General features: G+C 44.0%; 1 protein-coding gene across 28 annotated transcripts in view; it reads right to left on the bottom strand.

The window, feature by feature from the left end:
* LOC125281389 (ral guanine nucleotide dissociation stimulator-like) overlaps positions 1-21,954 on the bottom strand; it is a 119,766-nt gene that overhangs the window by 13,325 nt on the left and 84,487 nt on the right. For 14 of the 28 annotated variants that reach the window (XR_008959444.1, XR_008959445.1, XR_008959437.1 and 11 more), the window contains one exon: positions 11,980-21,903. The exons of 5 other annotated variants lie outside the window; for them this stretch is intronic. Coding sequence is in view for 6 of the 23 variants with exons in the window: in XM_057312757.1 (XP_057168740.1) it covers positions 21,769-21,903 (135 nt within the window). In the remaining 17 variants the exon portion in view is untranslated. Of the gene's footprint in view, positions 1-1,475; positions 5,564-11,979; positions 21,904-21,954 lie in introns of those variants that run through there. 9 more of the 28 variants (XM_057312764.1, XM_057312765.1, XM_057312768.1 and 6 more) reach the window with 7 other exon arrangements.

Raw genomic sequence — 21,954 nt, 5'->3', positions numbered from 1 at the left:
TCCACTAAGTGGGGCAGATGAGCCTGAGAGGTGTGGCATAAGACACTGCTATAAACTACACTGATTTCCCAAAGGATTTTGCAAGTGCTCACAAAAGTTTGAACCTGAGCCCTGTGAGTCCTTTAGGAACAGGGAGATTATGGTCAGGCTTTGCCACAGCCTAAGGGTGAGAACAACAGGGCCTTTGTGGAGTGAGGCATTCATATTGAAGATAAAATATTAGCTGGGTGGTCCGGGATAATGAAGGCATTTATTACCCCGGCCAAGCACAGGTATGTCAGCCTGATCCTCAGACTGCCTGTGCAGAGTCTGGGTTCATGAGGTCTCCAGAGGGGTGAGGCTGGCCACGTAAAGAGTTGGGATAAAGGCACCAATGACCAAAGCGGCTCAGGAGGACGAAAGAGTTGTGACCTGGGGATACAATGGAAGGATGGAATACCATTGCCCTGAAACTGAGACCGGTTTCCAAGAGCGTCCTTATAAACTCTGAACGACAGAGAAAATGGTCTCAATCCAGCCTCACAGGGAAAACACGTACCAGAAAAACAATGGACATCTATGAAGGGTTTAGGAAGCCAGGTGTCCCAGTGACCTGAGCACAGGCCCACAGTTGGCATGTGGGAGGACAAACCACTGGGTTGGCCATGACCTGAAAGTGACCTTGGAGCAGCCCATTGCCTTTCATTTTCCTCGTCTGCTGGGGACAGAGGTTGACTCTAGGTTCCGGAGTTGGCAGGCCTACAGCAGAAGGCAGATCAAAGTACATACTTACTCCATTCCATTCTGTTTACAAAAGATAATTTGGGGGCCCCTGGGTGGCTCAGTCAGTTAAGCGTCTGCCTTCAGCTCAGATCATGATCCCAGGTGCCTGGAGTCAAGTTGCACATCAGGCTCCCTGCTCAGCAGAGTCTGCTTTTCCCTCTCCCTCTGGCCCTGCTCGTGCTCGCGCTCTCTCTCTTAAATCAATAAATAATGAAAAAATATTTTTACAGAAAGACAATTTGGAAGCCTTGGTGGAATACCTCTCTAAGAATGCCAGGTAAGGAGTAGAATTTTCCAGAATAGGAGTACCAAATGGGCCAGGTACCACACCCCCTTATCAGCTCTAGGGGAAAATTTTTTAAAAATTTTTTATTATGTTATGTTATTCCCCATACAGTACATCATTAGTTTTTGATGTAGTGTTCCATGATTCATTGTTTGCCTATAACACCCAGTGCTCCATGCAATACGTGCCCTCCTTAATACCCAGCACCGGCCTAGCCCAATCCCCCACTCCCTCCCCTCTGAAACCCTCAGTTTGTTTCCCAGAGTCCATAGGGGAAGACGTTTTTAAACAAACCCAATTTGATGAGTTTTGACACATGTATATACCCATGATAATGAACATAGTCATCATTCTCAAAAAATTCCCTGATGCCCTTACAATCCTTCCCTCCCCCAACCGTCCCGTCACCAGGTAATCACTGGTCTACTTTCTGTCTGTCTGTTTATTTTTATGCAAGGGTGCTCTTTATTTTTTTATTTAAATCCAATTAATTAACATATAGTGTATTATTTGTTTCAGAGGTAGAGGCCAGTGATTCATCAGTCTCATATAATACACAGTGCTCATTACATCACGTGCCCTCCTTAATGCCCAGCACCCGGTTACCCCATCCCCCACCACCTCCCCTCCAGCAACCCTCAGTTTGTTTCCTATGATTAAGAGCCTCTTATGGCCTGTCTCCCTCTCTCTCATCTTGTTGTATTTTTCCTCTCTTCCCCATGATCCTCTATTTTGTTTCTTTAATTCCACGTATGCATGAGATCATATGATAATTGTCTTTCTCTGATTAATTTATTTTGCTTAGCGTAATCCCACCAGTTCCATCTACATCATTGCAAATGGCAAGATTTCATTGTTTTGATGGCTGAGTAGTATTCCATTATACATACCACGTATATACATTCCATTCCATATATACCACATCTTCTTTATCCATTCATCTGTCAATGGACATCTGGGCTCTTTCCATAGTTTGGCTGGTGTGGACATTGCTGCTATAAACATTGGGATGCAGGTGCCCCTTCGGGTCACTATATTTGTATCTTTGGGATAAATACCTAGTAGTGCAATTGCTGGGTCATAGGGAAGTTCTGTTTTTAACTTTTTGAGGAACCTCCAAATTCTTCTCCAGAATTAGGTACCAGTTTCCATTCCCGCCAACAGGGCAAGAGGGTTCCCCTTTCTCCTCATCCTTGCCAACATCTGTCATTTCCTGACTTGTTAATGAGGTGGTATCTCATTATGATTTTGATTTGTATTTCCCAAGTGATATTTAACATTTTTCATGTGTCTGTTGTCCATTTGTATGTTTTCTTTGGAGAATGTCTATTCGTGTCTTCTGCTCATTTCTTGCTTGGATTATTTATTCTTTGGGTGTTGAATTTGAGAAGTTCTTTATAGATTTTGGATATTAGCCCTTTATCTGATTAAGACATTTGCAGATATCTTCTCCCATTCCGTGGGCTGCCTCTTAGTTTTTTTGACTGTTTCCTTGGCTGTGCAGAAGCTTTTTATCTTGATGAAGTCCCACAAGTTCATTTTTTCTTTTGTTTCCCTTGCCTTTGGAGATGTGTCATGAAAAAGGTTGCTGTCCTAGAGGTTGCTGCCTATGCTCTCCTCTAGGATTCTGATGGATTCCTGTCTCACACTTAGGTCTTTCATCCATTTGGAGTTTATCTTTGTGTATGGTGTGAGAGAGTGGTCAAGTTTCATTCTTTTGCATGTAGCTGTCCAATTTTCCCAACACCATTTGTTGAAGAGAGCGTCTTTTTTCCATTGGGTATTCAGTCCTGCTTTGTGGAAGATAAATTGACCATAGAGTCGAGGGTCCACTTCTGGATTCTCTGTTCTGTTCCATTGATCTATGTGTCTGTTTTTGTGCTGGTACCATACTGTCTTGATGATTACAGCTTTGTAATATAGCTTGAAGTCTGGAATCATGATGCCTCCAGCTTTGGATTTCTTTTGCAATATTACTTTTGCTATTTGGGGTCTTTTCTGGTTCCATACAAGTTTTAGGATTGTTTGCTCTGGGTCTATGGAAAATGCTGATGGTATTTTGATAGGGATTGTGTTGAATGTGTAGATTGCTTTGGGTAACATAGACATTTTAACAATATTTGTTCTTCCAATCCATGAGCATGGAATGTTTTTCCATTTCTTTGTGTCTTCCTCGATTTCTTTCATAAGGTTCTATAATTTTCAGAGTACAGACCATTTACCTCTTTGGTTCTGTTTATTCCTAGGTAATTTAATGGGTTTTTTGGGCAACTGTAAATGGGATCGATGCCTTCTCTTTCATCTGCCTCATTCTTAGTGTATCAAAATGCAACTGACTTCTGTGCACTGATTTCATATCCTGCCACTTTGCTGAATTCCTGTATGAGTCCTAGCAATTTTTGGGTGGAGTCTTTGGGACTTTCTCCATAGAGTACCTTGTTTGACTTCTTCTTTGCCAGTTTGGATGTCTTTTCTTTCTGTTGTCTGATTGCTGAGGCGAGGACTTCCAGTACTATGTGGAACAACAGCAGTGAGAGTGGACAGCCTTGTCATGTTCCTGACCTTACGGGAAAAGCTCTCAGATTTTCACCATTGAGGATGATATTTGCCATGGGTTTTTCATATGTGGCTTTTATGATGCTGAGGCATGTTCCCTCTATCCCTACACAGCAGAGAGTTTTTATCAAGAAAAGATTTTGTATTTTCTTAAATGCTTTTTCTGCATCAATTGAGAGGATCGTATGGTTCTTGACCTTTCTTTTATTAATGTGGTGTATCACATTGATTGATTTGCAGATGTTGAACCATCCTTGCAGCCCAGGAACAAATCCTAAATGGTCACAGTGAATTATCCTTTTAATGTACTGTTGGATCCTATTAGCTAGTATCTTGGTGAGAATTTTTGCATCGATGTTCATCAGGAATATTGGTCTGTAATTCTCCTTTTTGGTGGGGTCTTTGGTTTGGGGATCAATGTAGTGCTGGCCTCATAGAAAGAGTTTGGAAGTTTTCCTTCCATTTCTATTTTTTGAAACAGCTTCAGGAGAATAAGTTATTAATGCTTCTTTATATGTTTGGTTTCCGCTGGTAGGCCATTTGGTCCTGGACTCTTGTTTGTTGGGAGATTCTTAATTACTGCTTCAATTTCTTTGCTGATTATGGGTCTGTTCAGGTTTTCTATTTCTTCCTGTTTCAGTTTTGGTAGTTTATATGTTTCTGGGAATGCATCCATTTCTTCCAGATTGCCAAGTTTGTTGGCACATAATTGCTCATAATATGTTCTTATAATTGTTTGTATTTCTTCAGTGTTGGTTGTGATCTCTCCTCTTTCATTTGTGATTTTGAGTCCTTTCTCTTTTCTTTTGGATAAGTCTGGCTAGGGTTTATCAATCTTATTCTTTCAAAGCATGAGCTCCTAGTTTTGTTGATCTGTTCTACTGTTCTTTTGATTTCTATATCATTGATTTCTGTTCTAATCTTTGTTATTTCTCTTCTCCTGCTGGCTTTAGGCTTTATTTGCTGGGTTTTTTCCCCATCTCCTTTAGGAGTAAGGTTAGGATGTGTATTTGAGAATTTTCTTGTTTCTTGAGAAAGATTGGTATTGCTATATACTTCCCTCTTAGGACTACCTTTGCTGCATTCCAAAGGTTCTGAACTGTCGTGTTTTCATTTTCATTTGCTTCCATTTTTTTTTTTAATTCTTTAATTTTCTGCTTGGCGCCTTCATTCTTCAGTAAGATGTTCTTTAAGCTGGGGCGCCTGGGTGGCACAGCGGTTAAGCATCTGCCTTCGGCTCAGGGCGTGATCCCGGCGTTATGGGATCGAGCCCCACATCAGGCTCCTCCGCTATGAGCCTGCTTCTTCCTCTCCCACTCCCCCTGGTTGTGTTCCCTCTCTCGCTGGCTGTCTCTGTCTCTGTCGAATAAATAAATAAAATCTTAAAAAAAAAAAGATGTTCTTTAAGCTCCATGTATTTGTGGTCTTCCAAATTTTTTCTTATGGTTGACTTTAAGTTTTACAGCATTGTGGGGACACCTGGGTGGCACAGCTGTTAAGCGTCTGCCTTCGGCTCAGGACGTGATCCCGGCGTTATGGGATCGAGCCCCACATCAGGCTCCTCCACTATGAGCCTGCTTCTTCCTCTCCCACTCCCCCTGCTTGTGTTCCCTCTCTCGCTGGCTGTCTCTGTCTCTGTCGAATAAATAAATAAAATCTTAAAAAAAAAAAAAGTTTTACATTATTGTGGTCTGAAAATATGTAGGGAACCATCCCAGTCTTTTGGTACCTGTTGAGACCTGATTTGTGACCCAGTATGTGATCTATTCTGGAGAATGTTCCATGTGCACTTGAGAAGAATGTGCATTCTGCTCCTTTAGGATGAAGTGCTCTGAATATATCTCTAAAGTCCATCTGGTCCAGTGTGTCATCCAAAGCCCTTGTTTTTTGATGCAAAGAGTGAGATCTTGTTGATTGTTGATCTTCTGCTTAGATCATCTGTCCATTGCTCTTTGCAAACTGAAGGGTAAGAAATCAGAGAAAGACAAACCTTATGAGACTCTTGACTCTGGGAAACAACCTGAGGGTTGCGGAAGGGGAGTTGGATGGGCGGATGGGGTAACTGGGTGATGGGCATTAAGGAGGGCACGTGATGTAATGAGCACTGGGTATTATATGCAACTGATGAATCACTAAACTTCACCTCTGAAACATATACTATACATTAATTTTTTTTAAAAAAAAGCAGGTAGATAGAGCAATGGAACAGAAGAGAGAGCCCCCAAATAAATTCACACATACATGGATAAATGATCTTTGATGAGGGTGCCAAGAGTACACAATGAGGAAAGGATAGTCTCTTTAACAATCAACAGAATGAAAAGGCAGTCTATAGAATGGGAGAATCCAATTGCAAACCTTGTATCAGAAAAGAGACTAGGGGCCCTGGGTGGCTCAGCTGATTAAGCATCCAACTCTTGATTTCAGCTTAGGGCATGATCTCAGGGTTATGAGTTCAAGCCCTGCTTTGGGCTCCATACTCATTTTGGATTCTGCTTGAGATTCTCTACCTTGTCCTCTGCCCCACCTACTACTTGCTCACTCTCTCTCTAAAAAATAAAATCTTTAAAAAATAAAAAAGAGGCTAATATCCAAAATATATAAGAAACTGCTACTAATCATTAAAATAAAAGTGTTTAATCCAGGGGCGCCTGAATAACTCAGTTGGTTAAGCATCTGCTTTCTGCTCAGGTGATGATCCCGGAGTCTTGGAATCAAGTCCCACATCAGGCTCCCTGCTCAGCAGAGTCTGCTTCTCCCTCTGACCCTCCCTCCTCTTGTGCTTTCTCTCGCTCTCTCAAAATAAATGAATCTTTTAAGAAAGTGTTTCACCCAACATAAAAATGGGCTAAATATTTCAATAGACATTTTTCCAATGAAGAAATACAAATGGCTGACAGACATATGAAAAGCAGCTCAGCATCATTAATCATCAGAGAAATCCAAATCAAAGGACAATATCATGTCACCTGTTAGGATGGTTTATATATATGTTGGTAAGAAAATGGAAATTTGAACATTCATATACTGTTAGTGAGAATGTAAAATGGTACAGCCATTATGGAAAACAGTACTGAGTTTCCTCAGATAATTGCAAATAGAACCACCATATGATCCAGTAATCACATATCTAGGGATACATCCAAAGGAAATGAAATCAGTAGATGACCCTAGTATTTGTTATGATAGTCACCAACTCCTGTGTCGTGTTGAATTCAGAGGAAATAATTTTATCTTCCATCACTATTATGTTAACTATAAACTGTAAGTGTCCTTCATCAAGTTGACAAAGTCTTTCTTAATTCTTATTTTGCTGAGAGTTTTTAAAATCTTGAATGTATGTTGAATTGTCCTAAGTGCTTTTTCTGTATCTGCTGAAATGATCAAGATTCTTCTTCTTCAGTCCATTGACTTGGGAATTACTGTATCAGTTTCCCATTGCTGTAACCAATTACCACAAATGTATTGCCTTCAAACCTCATAAATATAGTGTCTTACACTTCTGCAGGTTAGAGTCTCATATGGGCCTCACTGGACTAAAATAAATACGTCTGTAGGGTGTTCCTTTTTGGAGGCGCTGGGAGAGAATCTGGTTCCTGGCTTTTTCTAGCTTCTAGAGGTTGTCTACACTCCCTGCTTAGTTGCCCCTTCCACCTCTAATGCCAGCAATAGCTGACTGACTGCCCCACATCCTAGTGGACTCTTCTGCTGCACTTCCACTTTTAATGACCTTGTGACCACTTGGATAATCCAGGATCATCTCCTGATTTTAATGTGAGCTGATTGGCAACCTAATTCCATCTGCAACTTTAATTCCCCTTCCCCATGTAAGGCAACATGCGGGCAGATTCCAAGGATTAGAACATGGACATTTGTGGGGGGCATCATTCTGCTAGAGATGGTACCCAGGGCTGAGTGTCAAGGAGCAGGGACATATATGAATGCAGGAGCCCATCTCCCCATGGTGCCTAGGGAGAGAATAAGAGGGACTTAGGGTTGCCCCTTTCTGGAATCTCAGGGAGCAGAGCTCTTGAGCATCTATACACGACCTGTGCCCCTCTCATTGTGCTCCTCACTTTCTGCACAGATGAGAGCTGAACTTTTCTGGGTGGAAGATTTGTGGGGGGCCCCTCATTCAGCTCTGGTCCACTCCCTCATTCACCCAACTCACTGTTCTACTTGTCCCTCCCCCATGCCAGGGTCTGTGGTCCAGGTGGGGTTGACTCAGCCACCCTCAGTGTCCAAGGGCCAAGGAGAGATGGCCACCAACACGTGCACTAGGGGAGCAGCTCAGCTTCAGCAACACCTGGGCTTTGTTGCCAAACTCCTGACCCCCAGATTTGCAATTGCCTCTCAGAAGAGCTTCCTGGGCTCCAGGTCAGGCAGCCAGGCTTCTTGATCTCTGGGCTTCAGCCTGGAAAAGAGGCTGATTATTACTGCTTAGTGTGGGACAGCAGCTTGATGCCTACATTGTCCTCAAGGCCCACAGGGAAGTGAGATAAAAACCTGTTGGCTGTCTGTACCTTCTCACTGTCCAGAGTTATTGCTGTCATTTTGTGGGCAAGTGGCTGCTGCTGAGTTCTGGAGTAGTGTAATGGGGGCCGTCCTTTCTCCTCTGGTTCTCTGATACTGTGTGGTTGATGCACCCCCATTTCTAAGATCCTGGGTATGGTTTGCTGACCCAGCTGTCCACAATTTCTGGAGCTTTTGGTCAGATCACTCAGTCCTGCACTGGAAGTATTGGTGTGGATTATTATGTTAGTGACTGGAACCAGCTTTGCTCTGGGAAAAAAATGCAGAGTCCCTCTTCTTCCCTTGAAAGTTCTGCTTCCCTCCAATTTCCTGATACCATATGTGTACACCCAAACAACAGACCCAATCAACCCTTGGGTCCAGTATCAGGCAGAGGTTAACTGGCGTGTGCCAAAGAGGGCTGGGTGGTCCCTCCCATTCCTCAGAGTGGAGCACCCACAAGATGTGCTTAGCGCTCTCTCCCTCTCCTTGAGGCCTTCCCTATTTTGTCCCCCAATCAGGAATGATGGAGAGAGAGCAACACAGGATGAGGTGAAGGGGATCCCCCTGACTGCCACAGTGGAAAGTGGGTTGGTCTTGGCTGATCTGTCATGGTCTTTGGTCCTTCTGCTGTTCTTTTTTTTTTTTTTTTTTTTTTTTAAGATTTTATTTATTTATTTGACAGAGAGATAGGCAGTGAGAGAGGGAACACAAGCAGGGGGAGTGGGAGAGGAAGAAGCAGGCTCCCAGCAGAGGAGCCCAATGTGGGACTCGATCCCGGAACGCCGGGATCACGCCCTGAGCCGAAGGCAGACGCTTAACGACTGCGCTACCCAGGGGCCCCTTCTGCTGTTCTGAATCTGGAACAAGTTCTCTCTGAGGTTGGGTTCCCTCTGGATCCCCCTCTACAGTGATCTACAATGGAGGAAGAAGCTGTGGAGGTCACTTCACTGAGTACAAGGCTGTGGAAGAGGCTGCAGTCTTAAGAGGAGGCTCCTGGGCAGTGAAGAGACCCCACTCTGGGAGGAGGGGATAGTGGACAGGTGGATGGGCATGCAACTCACTCTCCAAGGTCCCCTTCTGTATGTACATCTGGCCCTAACACAGCAGGAGGAGTTGTGGGCCTGCCTTGCCACAAACCCCTGGGGTACATCAGCTGTGGGAGGCCATCAAGGGGAGGGGAAGGATCTGCATGACTTCCCTGTCCTCCCTTTGAGTGGGGCCAGTAGGTAAAATCAACTTTGGGCCCCGCGGGAAGCAGAACTCGAAGGGTCTTTCCATCACAGCCTCGTCCTCTTTCCTCCCCACTCCTCTCACTCTCTGCTCAGGTGATTTGTTGACAGTGGATCAGGGGAGGCCCTGCCACTTCCTTCTTATAGACATCATATGACCTCAGACTCACCATCCCTGTGTCTCTTTCCATTTCAGGGCCCTGGGCACAGTCTACACCGTCTCGGGAATCTCAGTGTCGGGGTCTCCTGGACAGAGAGGTGCTGTGTCTCGCACTGGGCTCGCAGTGCGTCATTGGACTTTGGCACAGGATGAATGCTGTCCTCAAAACTGTGACCCTCTGAAGCCCCCGCACTTAGCTTCCTCTGGTATTCTGGTGATGCATGCTGCTTCAGTTAGTTGTGAAAAGTCCTATTCAACGGAAAACTGAGTATATTTAGAATGATGTGTTCATTGAATAGATCGATGTAAGAAGTGACCTCTAAGGATTCATGTGTGAGTTCTTTTCTCTAGGAAATTGTCTTGATGACTCATCCCATGTCTTCCGTGACTATAGGATTAACCATGCTTTTTTGCCTCAATTTGGACAAGTCACTTAACTCCTTTGCAGGTAGGCTGCATGCAGAGGTGACCAAACTTATTTTACAAGTTTGGACTAAATGAACAAATGCATTGACTGCTTAGGACATGTGGAAGACCCCTGAGGGTGGGTCTTTGGAAAAACCCTGAGAGACCGTGGTCAACCTGGCCGGGAGGGCAGTGACACCGCAGTGCTACTATGTATCCTACATCCTCTAGACTCCAGGAGAGACATCCAGCTGTAGCCACCCATGTTTTAAGAAAAAGTGGCAGGGAAAAAGACAAAATGTCAGACACAAAAGAAAGAACTGAGAAAATAATGCCCATAACATAGGATGACTGGGGTTGACTGTGACAATGGAGAGAGACAGCTGTGACAAGACAAGGATCTCAGAGCTGCAGAGAGGCGCATGCCTCTCTGAGTGATCATGATTTGCTCAGAGGACATGACCCAGTAATGTGAGACTAGGCTGTCAGTAGGCCACCAACCAACATTTAGTGAAGGGTAGCATGACAGATACATCCCAAGATCTTACATGAATACAACTTTTCTCTCTCCTCACAAATGCCCCCTTGAGGAATGACTGTTAGTCCTGTTTTCGACATGAGGAGACGTCTCCTAGAAATGTTTTTTGATCCTGCTGTGTGTCATGTGGTGTGAATGGCAGAGCGAGGCATGGTGCAGACCATGCAGATTCAGATCCTGCACCCTCCCCACTGCAACGTGTTGTCCTCACTGCACTGTCTCTGGAGAATCTCTGTCCCGTTCACCAGGTGCAAGGAGGTAAGTGCAGGATTACTGGTAAGAACTTCACATTCTCTCCCTCCATGGATCCTAATTATTCTTGGGAAGATATACATAAAATAACCACACAATAAAAAGTTCAACTAATAGGAGATCCCTGAAAAAGATGACCTGGGCACAGCTCTAGTCAGGGAGATTTTGGGAGGTTCTCTGGAAGAGGGGCTGACTGAACCCCTATCTGAGGAATGCATTCAGGGTAACTTGGGGTGCAGCCTGGGTAGTGGCTGGAGTGGGCAGTGGAGGAGGAGGTGATGCCTGCAGAAAGAACATCGTATGGATGGAATCAGGAGGCGATGAGGAAAGTTTGAGGACGAGGCGATGGGAGGTCAATGTGACTGGAGCTGTTTCGCAGTCAACAGACAACTCGTAACCAACCAAGCAAACCGCATGCTGCCTAGACACAGCTCAGTGCGGTCAACTCAAAGCCACAGTAATGCTGTCGTGAGGCTCAGACTTCCACTGTGACATGAGGCCCAGCGAGAAGCCGAGTCCTTCCCAAACCGTCTGCTGCACACACGTCAGTGTGATGTACGTGTCTGGAGTGGTCTCCAGGCAAACAGGATGATGAAAATCAGCTACTTCCTCTTGACTGCTCTAGCGAGGCCTTGGGCAATTTGGAGCAATTTTACATGTATTTTTTTAATTTTTTTTTAAAGATTTTATTTATTTGACAGAGAGAGAGACAGCGAGAGAGGGAACACAAGCAGGAGGAGTGGGAGAGGAAGAAGCAGGCCTCCCGCCAAGCAGGGAGCCCGATGCGGGGCTCGATCCCAGGCCCCTGGGATAATGACCTGAGCTGAAGGCAGACGCTTAACGACTGAGCCCCCCCGGTGCCTGTACATATATTTTAAAGATACAGTGTGGATTTAGAATGATAGGCAGTTTTACACCATATCTTGGAATCTCTGTATATCTTCATGTTTTCTTTCTATATAGTACAAGCCTTATCAAGATAAGTAAAATATACATGACCAAAGATAATTGATTTTATTCCCAAATAACTTTCTCTATGACTGTGAAGATGAATTAAGTAAATTTACAAGTTCAAGAAATCATACATATATTAAATATCCAAACTCTACCATTACAAAATTGTGCATATGATAAGCTTTAGTTTTTTTTAAGTTGGAGGAAGAATATAACAACAAAGCCCTGTTTAATGACCTAAATTCAACCTGAGGATCTGGTTGGTCACTATTATCCAGAGGTGCCACGTCATATTATTCAGTATACGAGTTTAAGAAAATTCTTTTATTTTTTTAAAATTTAATTCCTTTTAAAGTGACACTCTATTTTGAAGTTGAGTTTCATGTCTGTGACCTAACAGTGTGCACACAACTGCATGAGGAGTCTCTCTGAGACACAGTTTACGTTGAACTGTGATTCCTGCAAACACCTGAGGATAATCAGTCATGGACTGTGGCTTGAGTATGAGTATGATGTGGTGAGTGACTTTAGTGCAAATGGCAGCTTAAAGACCTCCAAAAATTCTCTCCTCAAAAAAAAATCAATGAGGAAACTGGCAAAAATTGCCACCAACATCTTAAGAACTCTGGAAATAAACTCAAACTTGCAGCAGTAGAGGGAATGTTGATACTGGTGGAAGAGGGAGGAAAAAAAACAGGTGAGTCTCAGTCAGAACCATGAGTTTTGTGCTGTTTTAACATGGCCTAGTCCCATCCCCTGCCCTGTGGCTGCAGAGTAGTTCAGAAAACTAAAGCCCATGTTCACAGTGAAAGACAGCAATGCGGCAGCCACTGGAGAGAACAGAATGGGTCCGGAGCTCCCTCAAAACCTCATTTCTAGAGAATTACCACTAATGGGTCTGAGGGATGTCTGCAAGACCCTACTTGTTTGACTGTTTGTGTTTAATCTCACTTGGAGCTTGCCCAGAACAAAAAGCCTTTTCCCAGCATAATTGTCAAAAAAGAAATTATAGGCAGTTGCTTAACTTGTGGTTGGTTGGTTAAAGTGATAGATATTAGTTGGAGCAAACAATAGAGTAATAGAAAGCTTACAAGGACCACCAAAAAATGAGATTTCCATGAGGGGATCTGAAAAGTTCTGACTTATTCTTACGAATCTAGAACACTGTAAGCATACCCAGGAGAGACCCTAGAAGGCCCTTAGCTCTCCCCCTGCCTGACCTGGATGTTCTGCACAAGCAACAATGAAGGTTTTCAGCTACCAGCTGAATTTTGAAGATACGATTCAACATGCTCACGAAGCCCTTCGACAAAGACTGAATGACTTAGTTCTAGGCTGTTCGTGAGATCTCTCTCCGGCCAATAGCTGACCGCCATAGAGCTGAGCAGGGACTACAGTGGTCACACGTGACAAAGAATACAGACTTTGGAGAATTAGTTCATTAAAGTCACTAATGAGAAAGCAATGACAAAAAATAGCAAAGCCAACAAATCCTAGGGAAGAGTGAGAATCCGATTTCTAGAGTTGTCATATGATATTATTTTAAATAACCAATTTACAGTCCCCCTCCCCAGTAACAAGATACCTGCAGGGAAACCAGAAGTCTGACTGTGCAGAAAAAAGTTGGCATACCAGGGCCAAGTGTGCTTTCCTATGACAGGCCTGCTTGTCAGACTGACCCTGTCTGAAGTCTGGGAACTTGGAATCAAGAGGGTCCCCACCATTCTCTGGTAAGTGTGGCTTGCTGTGCCTAGACTGTTGGTGCAAACCCTGCGGTTTATGCAGCACATATCTTTGCTGATAGAACTCTGAAATTCAGGTATGTGCGAGGCAGAGGGTGCCTAAATGACCAGTTCCCACTAAAAACCTCTGAGTACAAAGTCTCTAATGAGCTTTCCTGGAAGATGTTTCACACTTTATTGCTGGAGGAATGAAGTGTACCTTTGTGATGCCACTGGAGCAGTTCTCTTGAAAGCTTGTGGCTGGTTTTCTCTGAACCTCCCATGCACCTTTCCCTTTGCTTATTTTGCTTAGTGTGCTTTCACTGTAATAAATCACAGCTATCAGGATGGCTATATACTGAGTTCAGTTAGTCTTTCTAGAGGGACGGATGTTGGAGGTGCTCTTGGGCTGTCCCCCACACATAAGCTGATATACAAGGAGAAAAAAGCAATGAATACACACTGTCCCTAAGCAAAGTCCAGACACTGGACTTACGAGACAGATACTTTGTATCAGCTCTTTTAAGTATATGTAAAGAATTAAGGGAAATGATATTTAAAGAACTAAAACATAGTATGAGACTTATATCTCTCCAAGTAGAGAATAACAATAAAAAAGATGTGAATTATAAAAGAGAAACAGATATTCTGGAGTTGAAAAGTATAGTAACAACTGAAAATGTCACTAAAGGGGCTTGTATTCACTTCCTAGGACCGCTGTAAGAAATTACTACACTCTACATGGGCTAAAACAATAGAAATTTACTCTTTCACACGTCTGAAGGCTGGAAATCTGAAGTCAAGCTATAACTTAGGCTCTGTTTCCTATTGAAAGAGCTAGAGAACTATCTTTCCTTGCCCCTTGCTATCTTTTGGTAGTTTCTGGAAATTCATGGCTTTCCTTGGATTGCATCTGCATCACTCTAAACCCTGCCTCTGTCATCACATGGTGGCTTTCTCCCCTCTGTGTCTGTGTGTCCAAACCTCCCTGCTCTTATAAGGACAGCAGCCATTCAATCAGGGCACACTCTAATCCAGTGTAACCTTATCTTGATTATATCTGCAAAGACCTTATTTCCAAATAAGGATACTTTCACAGGTACTGTGGGGTACAACTTTAATGTATAATTTGGGGAGACACAAAGCCACAACAAAGCTGAACAACAGATTTGAGCAGGAAAAAGACAAAAATTTGAAGATAGATTAATAGAGATCCAGTCTGATGAACAGTGAGTTAAAAAATATGGATGGGAGAAAAAAATAGCAGAGCCTCGCGGACCTGTATAATACAATAAGCATGCCAACATATGCACAAAGAAAAGTCCCCAGAAAAAGAAAAGACAGGGAATGAAATATAAAATAAGTAAAAGATAAAATAAATAAAAGAGAGGGACAGTGAAGATATGTGAAGTAACAATAGCCAAAATCTCACCAAATTTCATGAGAAACATTAATAAAAATATTCAAGAAGTTCAAAAAAGTCCAAGCAGGATAAACCCACCTCATAATAAAATTGTTCAAGGCCAAAGACAAAGAGAAAATCAGGAAAGCAACTAATCATTCACAAAGGCTCCTCAATTTTATGGCTAATTTTCATCAGAAACCAGAGGCCAGAAGGCAGTGGGATGACATGAAAAGTGCCAACAGACAGAAACTGTCAGCCAAGAGCTCTGCATCTAGCAGATGTCTTTCAGTAATAAAGGAGACGTTGAGACATTCCCAGATAGCATTTGAGAGAACCCACTGCTTTCACAAGGCCTACAAAGAAATACTAAGGGCCCTTCAAGCTGAAATGAAAAGACAACAGAGTAACTTAATTCTACATGAAGAAATAAAGAGTTGCATAGGTTAATATACAAGAAAGTGTAAATATATAAGTATGTATATGTTGGCTAATGAATTTAAATAAAAAATATAAAAGTATGTAAGATGTGTATAATTGTAAACAATGTATTATTTTCTCCTGATTTAAAAGGCACCACCTGAAGTCAATATTATAAACATGCTGACGAGCACACAGTGTATAAAGATATAATTTGTATGACCATGGCAATAAGGGGAGGGTGTGCATTGAATCTACATGAAGGTAGTTTCTATATGCCATGGAAATTAATCTGGTATTAATCCAATTAGAATGTTATAATTTAAGGTGTTAATTATAATCTGAGGGAAGCTACTAAGAACATAACCCAGAATATATAGCAAAAGAAGCACCATGGAAATGTATTCGGTACGCTAGAACATAACATAAAAAACCGGTAATGGAGGACTATTAGAAAAGAGATGACATATACAGCCAAAAAACCAAACCAAAACAAAAAACAGATACCAATGCTAGCTGATTAGTAATTAAATATTCATGGATTATATACTCCAATTCAGAGGCAGATATTGGCAGAATGGGTTTAAAAAAACCCTATAATCTCTATTTGCTGCCTATGAGGGAGTCACGCTTTAAGTCTAAGACAGAGAGGTTGAAAATAAAAGGAAAATAAATGCTAAGCAAGTAGTAACCAAAAGAGAACGAGACTGGCTTTGATAATATAAGACAAACTTTTATGACATTTTTCTTCTAGAAAAAAAAAGGACATTTTATAATGACAAAAGGGCCCATCCTTCGAGATTATAAACGTTTTACAAGAGAACTCCAAAATATATAAAACAAACTGACAAAAATGAAGAGAAACAGACCCCTCAACAATTGGAGGCTTCAATATTCAACTTCCAATAGTGAAAAGTCATTTCTTGTGATGCTCACAGGGTGGGAGGAGTAGGGGCTGAGATCCATATTTCATGGTGCAGGTACTGAAATTTAGAGATTAAGTGACTTTCTCAGAGTTGCAGCTCAACTGCAACTGAATGATGGTTCTGAGTCAGGGGATACAGACGGTTCCCTGGAGATAGAGATCCCTGATCACCTGAATACGAGATCAGGTCCTGGACACCTGAATTGAGCCCTTTCCTCACTCCCTTGCTCATATCCTCTTGCCCCAAGGTTTCTGCAGGCAGACACCTGGTATGTCAAGGAGGTGCCTGCACCAAGAGGATGGCTCAAATCCTGACCCAACTCCTGGCTCTGTGTTTCAATCCCTGACTCAAAATACATTGTCTTTCCTCCAAATGAAGAACAACCCCTGATGGAGTGGGGGGATCTGAGCATGTCTCCATCTCCCCTCACTTGCCCCCAGCACTTGATTCTATCTGCTGCCTTTCAGTGAGACTCCCTGGTGGTCAGGTGATCACCCTGAATGACCAGTAGTCTGCTTGCCTCCCAACTGGCTCAGAACCCAGGACATTCTAAACCAACTGCCCACGTGACAGTTGCCCAAAGAACTAGCTTCGTCTTCAACTGACCAAACTTGGATGATGAGCAGTTCATTAACTAGGAGAGGGGTCTGCCAGGCTGGACTTTTGTGGCTTAGTGGATGAAATCTACACACCTCCAGTGTCTCCCTGACTATCTGACCCACCCTCAGAGCAGCCACTACGGAAGGCATGGCTGAGAGCAGGAAGTAGCCACACTGGCCCTTGAGTATGCACCTTCCCTGCTCACTCCTTCCTTTCCAACATCCAGTGTCTTTTGTACAAACTACAGTCCTTCTTCTTGAATCTAATTACTGATTTTACTCCCATGCCACCTTCAATGGAGTAGTTAGTGGGGGTGATATTTGTGGCCCTACCATGTTGTTTGGTCAGATGCCCATTTCAATGTGGCTGAACCACTGTGGGCACAGCCAGCAGAACAGTGGACAGCCAGCAGATCTTCTTAAACACAAATAGTTATATTGTGAATCCCGTGTTTGAATCCCTTATGATTTTTCTTTTTATAACCTGAGCCACAATCCTAGAAAACATACTGAAAATAGAACTGTTGATATGCAGCTGAGAGAAGACCCTGGGAGCACATTCATTCATTCCTATGCTGCACTTCTGTTCTATGAGCAAAGAGGGGTATTATGATCTGTGATGGGGCTGTGATTTTATGAGGATGAGACAATGTAGAAAGGCAGCACAGCACAGGGACGGAGAGAGAGAGAGAGCATGAGAGCTGGTGTCTGGTGGCTGGTATCAACTCATGCTAGAAGACACATGTACCTGGGAAAGTTACTTAACCCCTTTGTCCCTGGTTCCCTGTTCTGCGGCATGAGGCCTATTTACTAGTATTCCCTTACGAAGCTTAATATAAGACAGTCCAGACATCACCTGGAGAAAATGACCGGTGCTGCGTAAGTGCTGTGTAAGTGTTCCAGCATTAACTGTCTGCAAGAATAAGCAAGGAATACAGGAGTGGCTGCCTCCGGAGAGGAAACTCGAACGGATACAGGGCAGGGGAGGGTGCAAGGTGACATTTCAGCCCTCACATGGGCATGATGCTTTACAGCTCATGGAGAGTATCTGTCATCATTTCCTGTCATCCCCCATCATCCTCATGGGTTATGCAGGGTAGGTGCTGTGACCCCTGTTTTGTGATTCATGGCTCTAAATTGTAGAGATTTTAAATGACGCCTGGAGTCACAAGGCTGATGACAGATCTGAGATAGGAAAGTAGTTGTTTCCTTGGGGACAGAGATCCCTGAACAACCCCCACCGCCTTCCCTGAGTCCTCCAGATCATGTGCTGGACTTCTGAACCAAGGGCTACCCTCCCTCCATTCCCCAAATTTTCCTGCCCCAAAGTTGCTGCCAGGACATAGAAGGTGCTGGAGCCAAGAGAAGGGCACATGCCTCCACCCAAACATTTCAATCTCTGACCCAAAAGCTATGATATTTTCCTGAAAGGAAGTCCCTTTAACAGGTCAGGGGGAAAATCCCTCCTCCTCCCACATCATCACACATCAGCTGCCTCAAGGCAGACCGACGGTGTGACCAGTGCTCTGCTTGACTCCTATGTGGCCCAGAGCCCAGGATTTTCCAAGCCAACTTGCACATATAACTCCTCTCTAATGAATCAGCTTGGCCTTCAAGAACCAACCCTGGATGAACCACTAGCTAATGAGGAAAGTGACCTGATGGACTGGTGCTTTGCTGGTTTAATAGATGAAGCTGACATGTCCTCCACTCTCTTCTGACCACTGATCTGAGCAATAGCCTGAGCAGGCAGAGCCTACACTCTGAGTGTGCACTTCCCGCTCCCCAAACTCTGAAGTCTCTGTAGACTCCTCACCCTTCTCTAGACCTTGCAGTTGCAGGGAGAGAGTTTCTTCCCTCTGCCACCAAATGTTCATTCCACCAACCCAATGGCATTGTCCCTTCTCACCACTGTCCCAGGCAGCACCCAAACACCCAGTAATCCTGTTCACATCAACCAATGGAAATCACTCCATGAAATCCCAGTTTCATTCCTTTATAAAAACTCTGTGGATTTATAGACCGCTGATGTTTGGTTTTGGATCTTGACATCTACATTCAGAAGAGTTAACCTGTGATTTCCCTTTACTGTGATGTCTATTGCTAGGTGGCATCCAAATTCTCCTGATCTGATGAAAGCAGTGTAGGTGTGTTCCCTCTGCATATGTTCTCTGGAAGAGGATGTCGGAGAGTGGCATCACTTCTAAAACACTTTGTAGAAATCAGAGGAAACGATCTGTGCCTGAGTTTGTTTTGTAGAAAAAAATAGTTTTACGTTTGTTTTTTAATTGATGTTTACTTTACATATTGTAAAGTCCCCGAATCTTAAATGTCTAGCTTTATGGTTTCCTGTAATATAAATGCATCTGTTGCCAACACCAATGTGACACACAGAGCATCTCCAGGACCCTGGCAGCCTCCTATAGAAGGACTTAAGAATAATATCTAACTTATTAGGTTACATGAATAAAATCATCTACTCCATGTATAGTCTAGGCACAACGATTACACATAATTAGCTCAGAAAGAGTGTGGCAGCGTCCTTGGAAGGTAGTTATGTTGCCTGTATGTACTATTACCACCACCCTGTCTCCGCTTTTGTGGCCGCATGCATCAGCGGTCACCCCAGTGTTTGGTTGGTTTTCCTGCGGTGCCAACAAGGAAGTTAGGGAAGCAACGGAGAACATGTGCACTCGTTTGCTTTACCATTTTCATCCCAAGTGCCCTGCACTCACATTTCCTCTTCCTGTTCTTCTTTGCCCCAATTTGCTTTGTCTTTTCCTTCTTTTGAGTCCATTACAAAAAAATTTGTTCACAGCTGAAAGGAAGACAAGAATCAGGCATAACCAGAGCCGCCCAGGGCAGGTAACCATTAAGTGGAGGATGCTGAGAGCAGATCCAGAATTCCCGGGGCCCCTCCAGCAGGGACCCTTCCGACTCCCAGCCCAGCTCCTGGCTGGGGCCATTCAGGGCTGCGCAGCAGGAGTCCGTGGTACAGACCCAGCGTAAGGGGCCAGAGCAACACTAAGAATGTGAATGAGGTAGGCTGCAGGAGGTTTTATAGACATTGATCCAAGGACCTTAAGTGCCTGTATGAGACCACATACTACAGGATGAGAATTATAAAGAGGGAATGGGGGAAGAGCTACAAAGAGGAGCTTATAGATAGCAAAAACAAAGTGAAAAGAGAGGAAAGAGGAAATAAATTGCATGCACAGTTTTGCTCCCTGCATGTAATCCTGTGCATGGATAATTGTAGGAGTGGGGAGGAGGAAGCCTTGGGAAAGGACGGGGACAGTCAGGGTTGGGGTGAGAACTTGGACCCACTGCTCCTGGCAGGATAAAGGCCGACCTGGGGATGACTCTGTCTTCACCTCTGCAATGAGGGAATGGGTCTCTGTGATCTGCAACATATTTTTTCCAGCCTTCAAATTTCATAACTGTGACCATGAATGAACTCCTGTGTCATCTTGTCCTTACAAGAAGGCAGTCACTATCCGCATGCATTTCTGTGTGTGATGTTGCCTTCCTCAGTACTCATGACTCAGTACTCCCCTTCCACTTCTCTCCACTATTTAGTGTTCATCGTCCTTCTCCGTGTCAGCCTCTACCAGCCATGTTATTTTAAAATATGGGGACACCGGAGGAATGATCATGGGTACACTGCCACCCTCCCTCATCAATCAATTGATCAATTAACCAATCCATGCAAACCCAGGGGGCACCTGTAATGGGACTGGGGTTTTGTTGGGCCCTATGGGACAGAATGGCAATGAGTTCCACATACTACCTGTCCTGGGCCTGGGGTAATTGCAGTTACTTGAAGATCGTTCTCAAAAAATCCCATAGGTTTCCTAGCCCCCTAGAGAGCATGAACATGAAATCAGAAGTAAGCTAACTTGTCTAAATTCCCTTAGTCTATACGTGGGGCAACAGGGGCTCTACAGCTGATGCGATCACATAAACACACAGTACCTGCCACAGTTTGCCCTGAACCTTGGAAGGACTGGGAGGGTGGGCTTTGGGCAGGCCTGGGGTAGGCATGACCAAGGTGTGGGGGGCAGGGCCAATGTGTGGCTGAGGCAGTGGGTTCTGAGAGGAGCACTGACTCCCTGCCCTGCTGCCCAGAGAGAGGTCGTGTCCTGTGGTCAATGCCAGGTGACCAGGTCAGCAGGGCTGTAAAAGCTGGTGTGTGAAATAGGCCCAGCAGCTCCTCATACAGTCCTCTAGAATCCCTGCCGGCCATGGAGGGTCTCCAGGGCAGCTGCACATGGGCCTCTTTCAGACGGAAGCACATTCACAGTTCAGACTTGGGTGAGGTATGGAGGCTGGGATGAGCTAAAGGACATTGGAGCATATGCATAATTTCAGAGGAACGATTCTTCAACTCACCTAGCTATGGAAGTGGCCTTTAAGGAGGAGCAAACAGGACAGGAACATAATGTTACTAGTCCTGTACGTTAAAAGGGAGAGAGTTGACCTCTCATCTACCTCCTGGCTCATGCTAGAACTTTGTATCCAGATTCAAGTGTCTGTTGGGTCGCACAGGATTACATCCATCAAGGTTAATAACAAGAAAGATACCAAAATCCCAAGAGGTGCTAATGAAACAGAACCTAAGCTTTGACATCTGGCAGTGGGAAAGAGAAGGAAGTACAGGTTTCAGGGGAAAGAATTTTTTTTTTTTTAAAGATTTTATTTATTTATTCGACAGAGATAGAGACAGCCAGCGAGAGAGGGAACACAAGCAGGGGGAGTGGGAGAGGAAGAAGCAGGCTCATAGCAGAGCAGCCTGATGTGGGGCTCGATCCCATAACGCCGGGATCACGCCCTGAGCCGAAGGCAGACGCTTAACCGCTGTGCCACCCAGGCGCCCCCATGGGAAAGAATTTTTAAATAGGAAAGCAAAAATGATTGCAAACACAGCACACCTGATGCCTATGGACTCCATTCCTCTTACTAATATGTCATTAAAATATGAAATGAACAAATTAGACTTGTACATATATTTCCCTACCCCTTCTGCTTTCCTATCCACCTTCCTCAGTCTCCAGAGCAGCAGGTGCAACCCAACTGTACCCGGAACCCTCTTGCATTGCTTCCTACCTGAGTGTTGTTCCCTACCTGGAGAGTCATCCTCCTCACTACTGGAATCTTGAATGCTCTCCACAAGAAAATCTATAGAAACACAAATATGATATATAGAAACACATCAATTAGAGGGGCTCA

This window comes from Ursus arctos, unplaced genomic scaffold (assembly GCF_023065955.2).
Source record: "Ursus arctos isolate Adak ecotype North America unplaced genomic scaffold, UrsArc2.0 scaffold_16, whole genome shotgun sequence".
Taxonomy (NCBI): domain Eukaryota; kingdom Metazoa; phylum Chordata; class Mammalia; order Carnivora; family Ursidae; genus Ursus; species Ursus arctos.
Note: the sequence above shows the minus strand (reverse complement) of the source record. Positions and strands in the feature narration are given on the sequence as shown.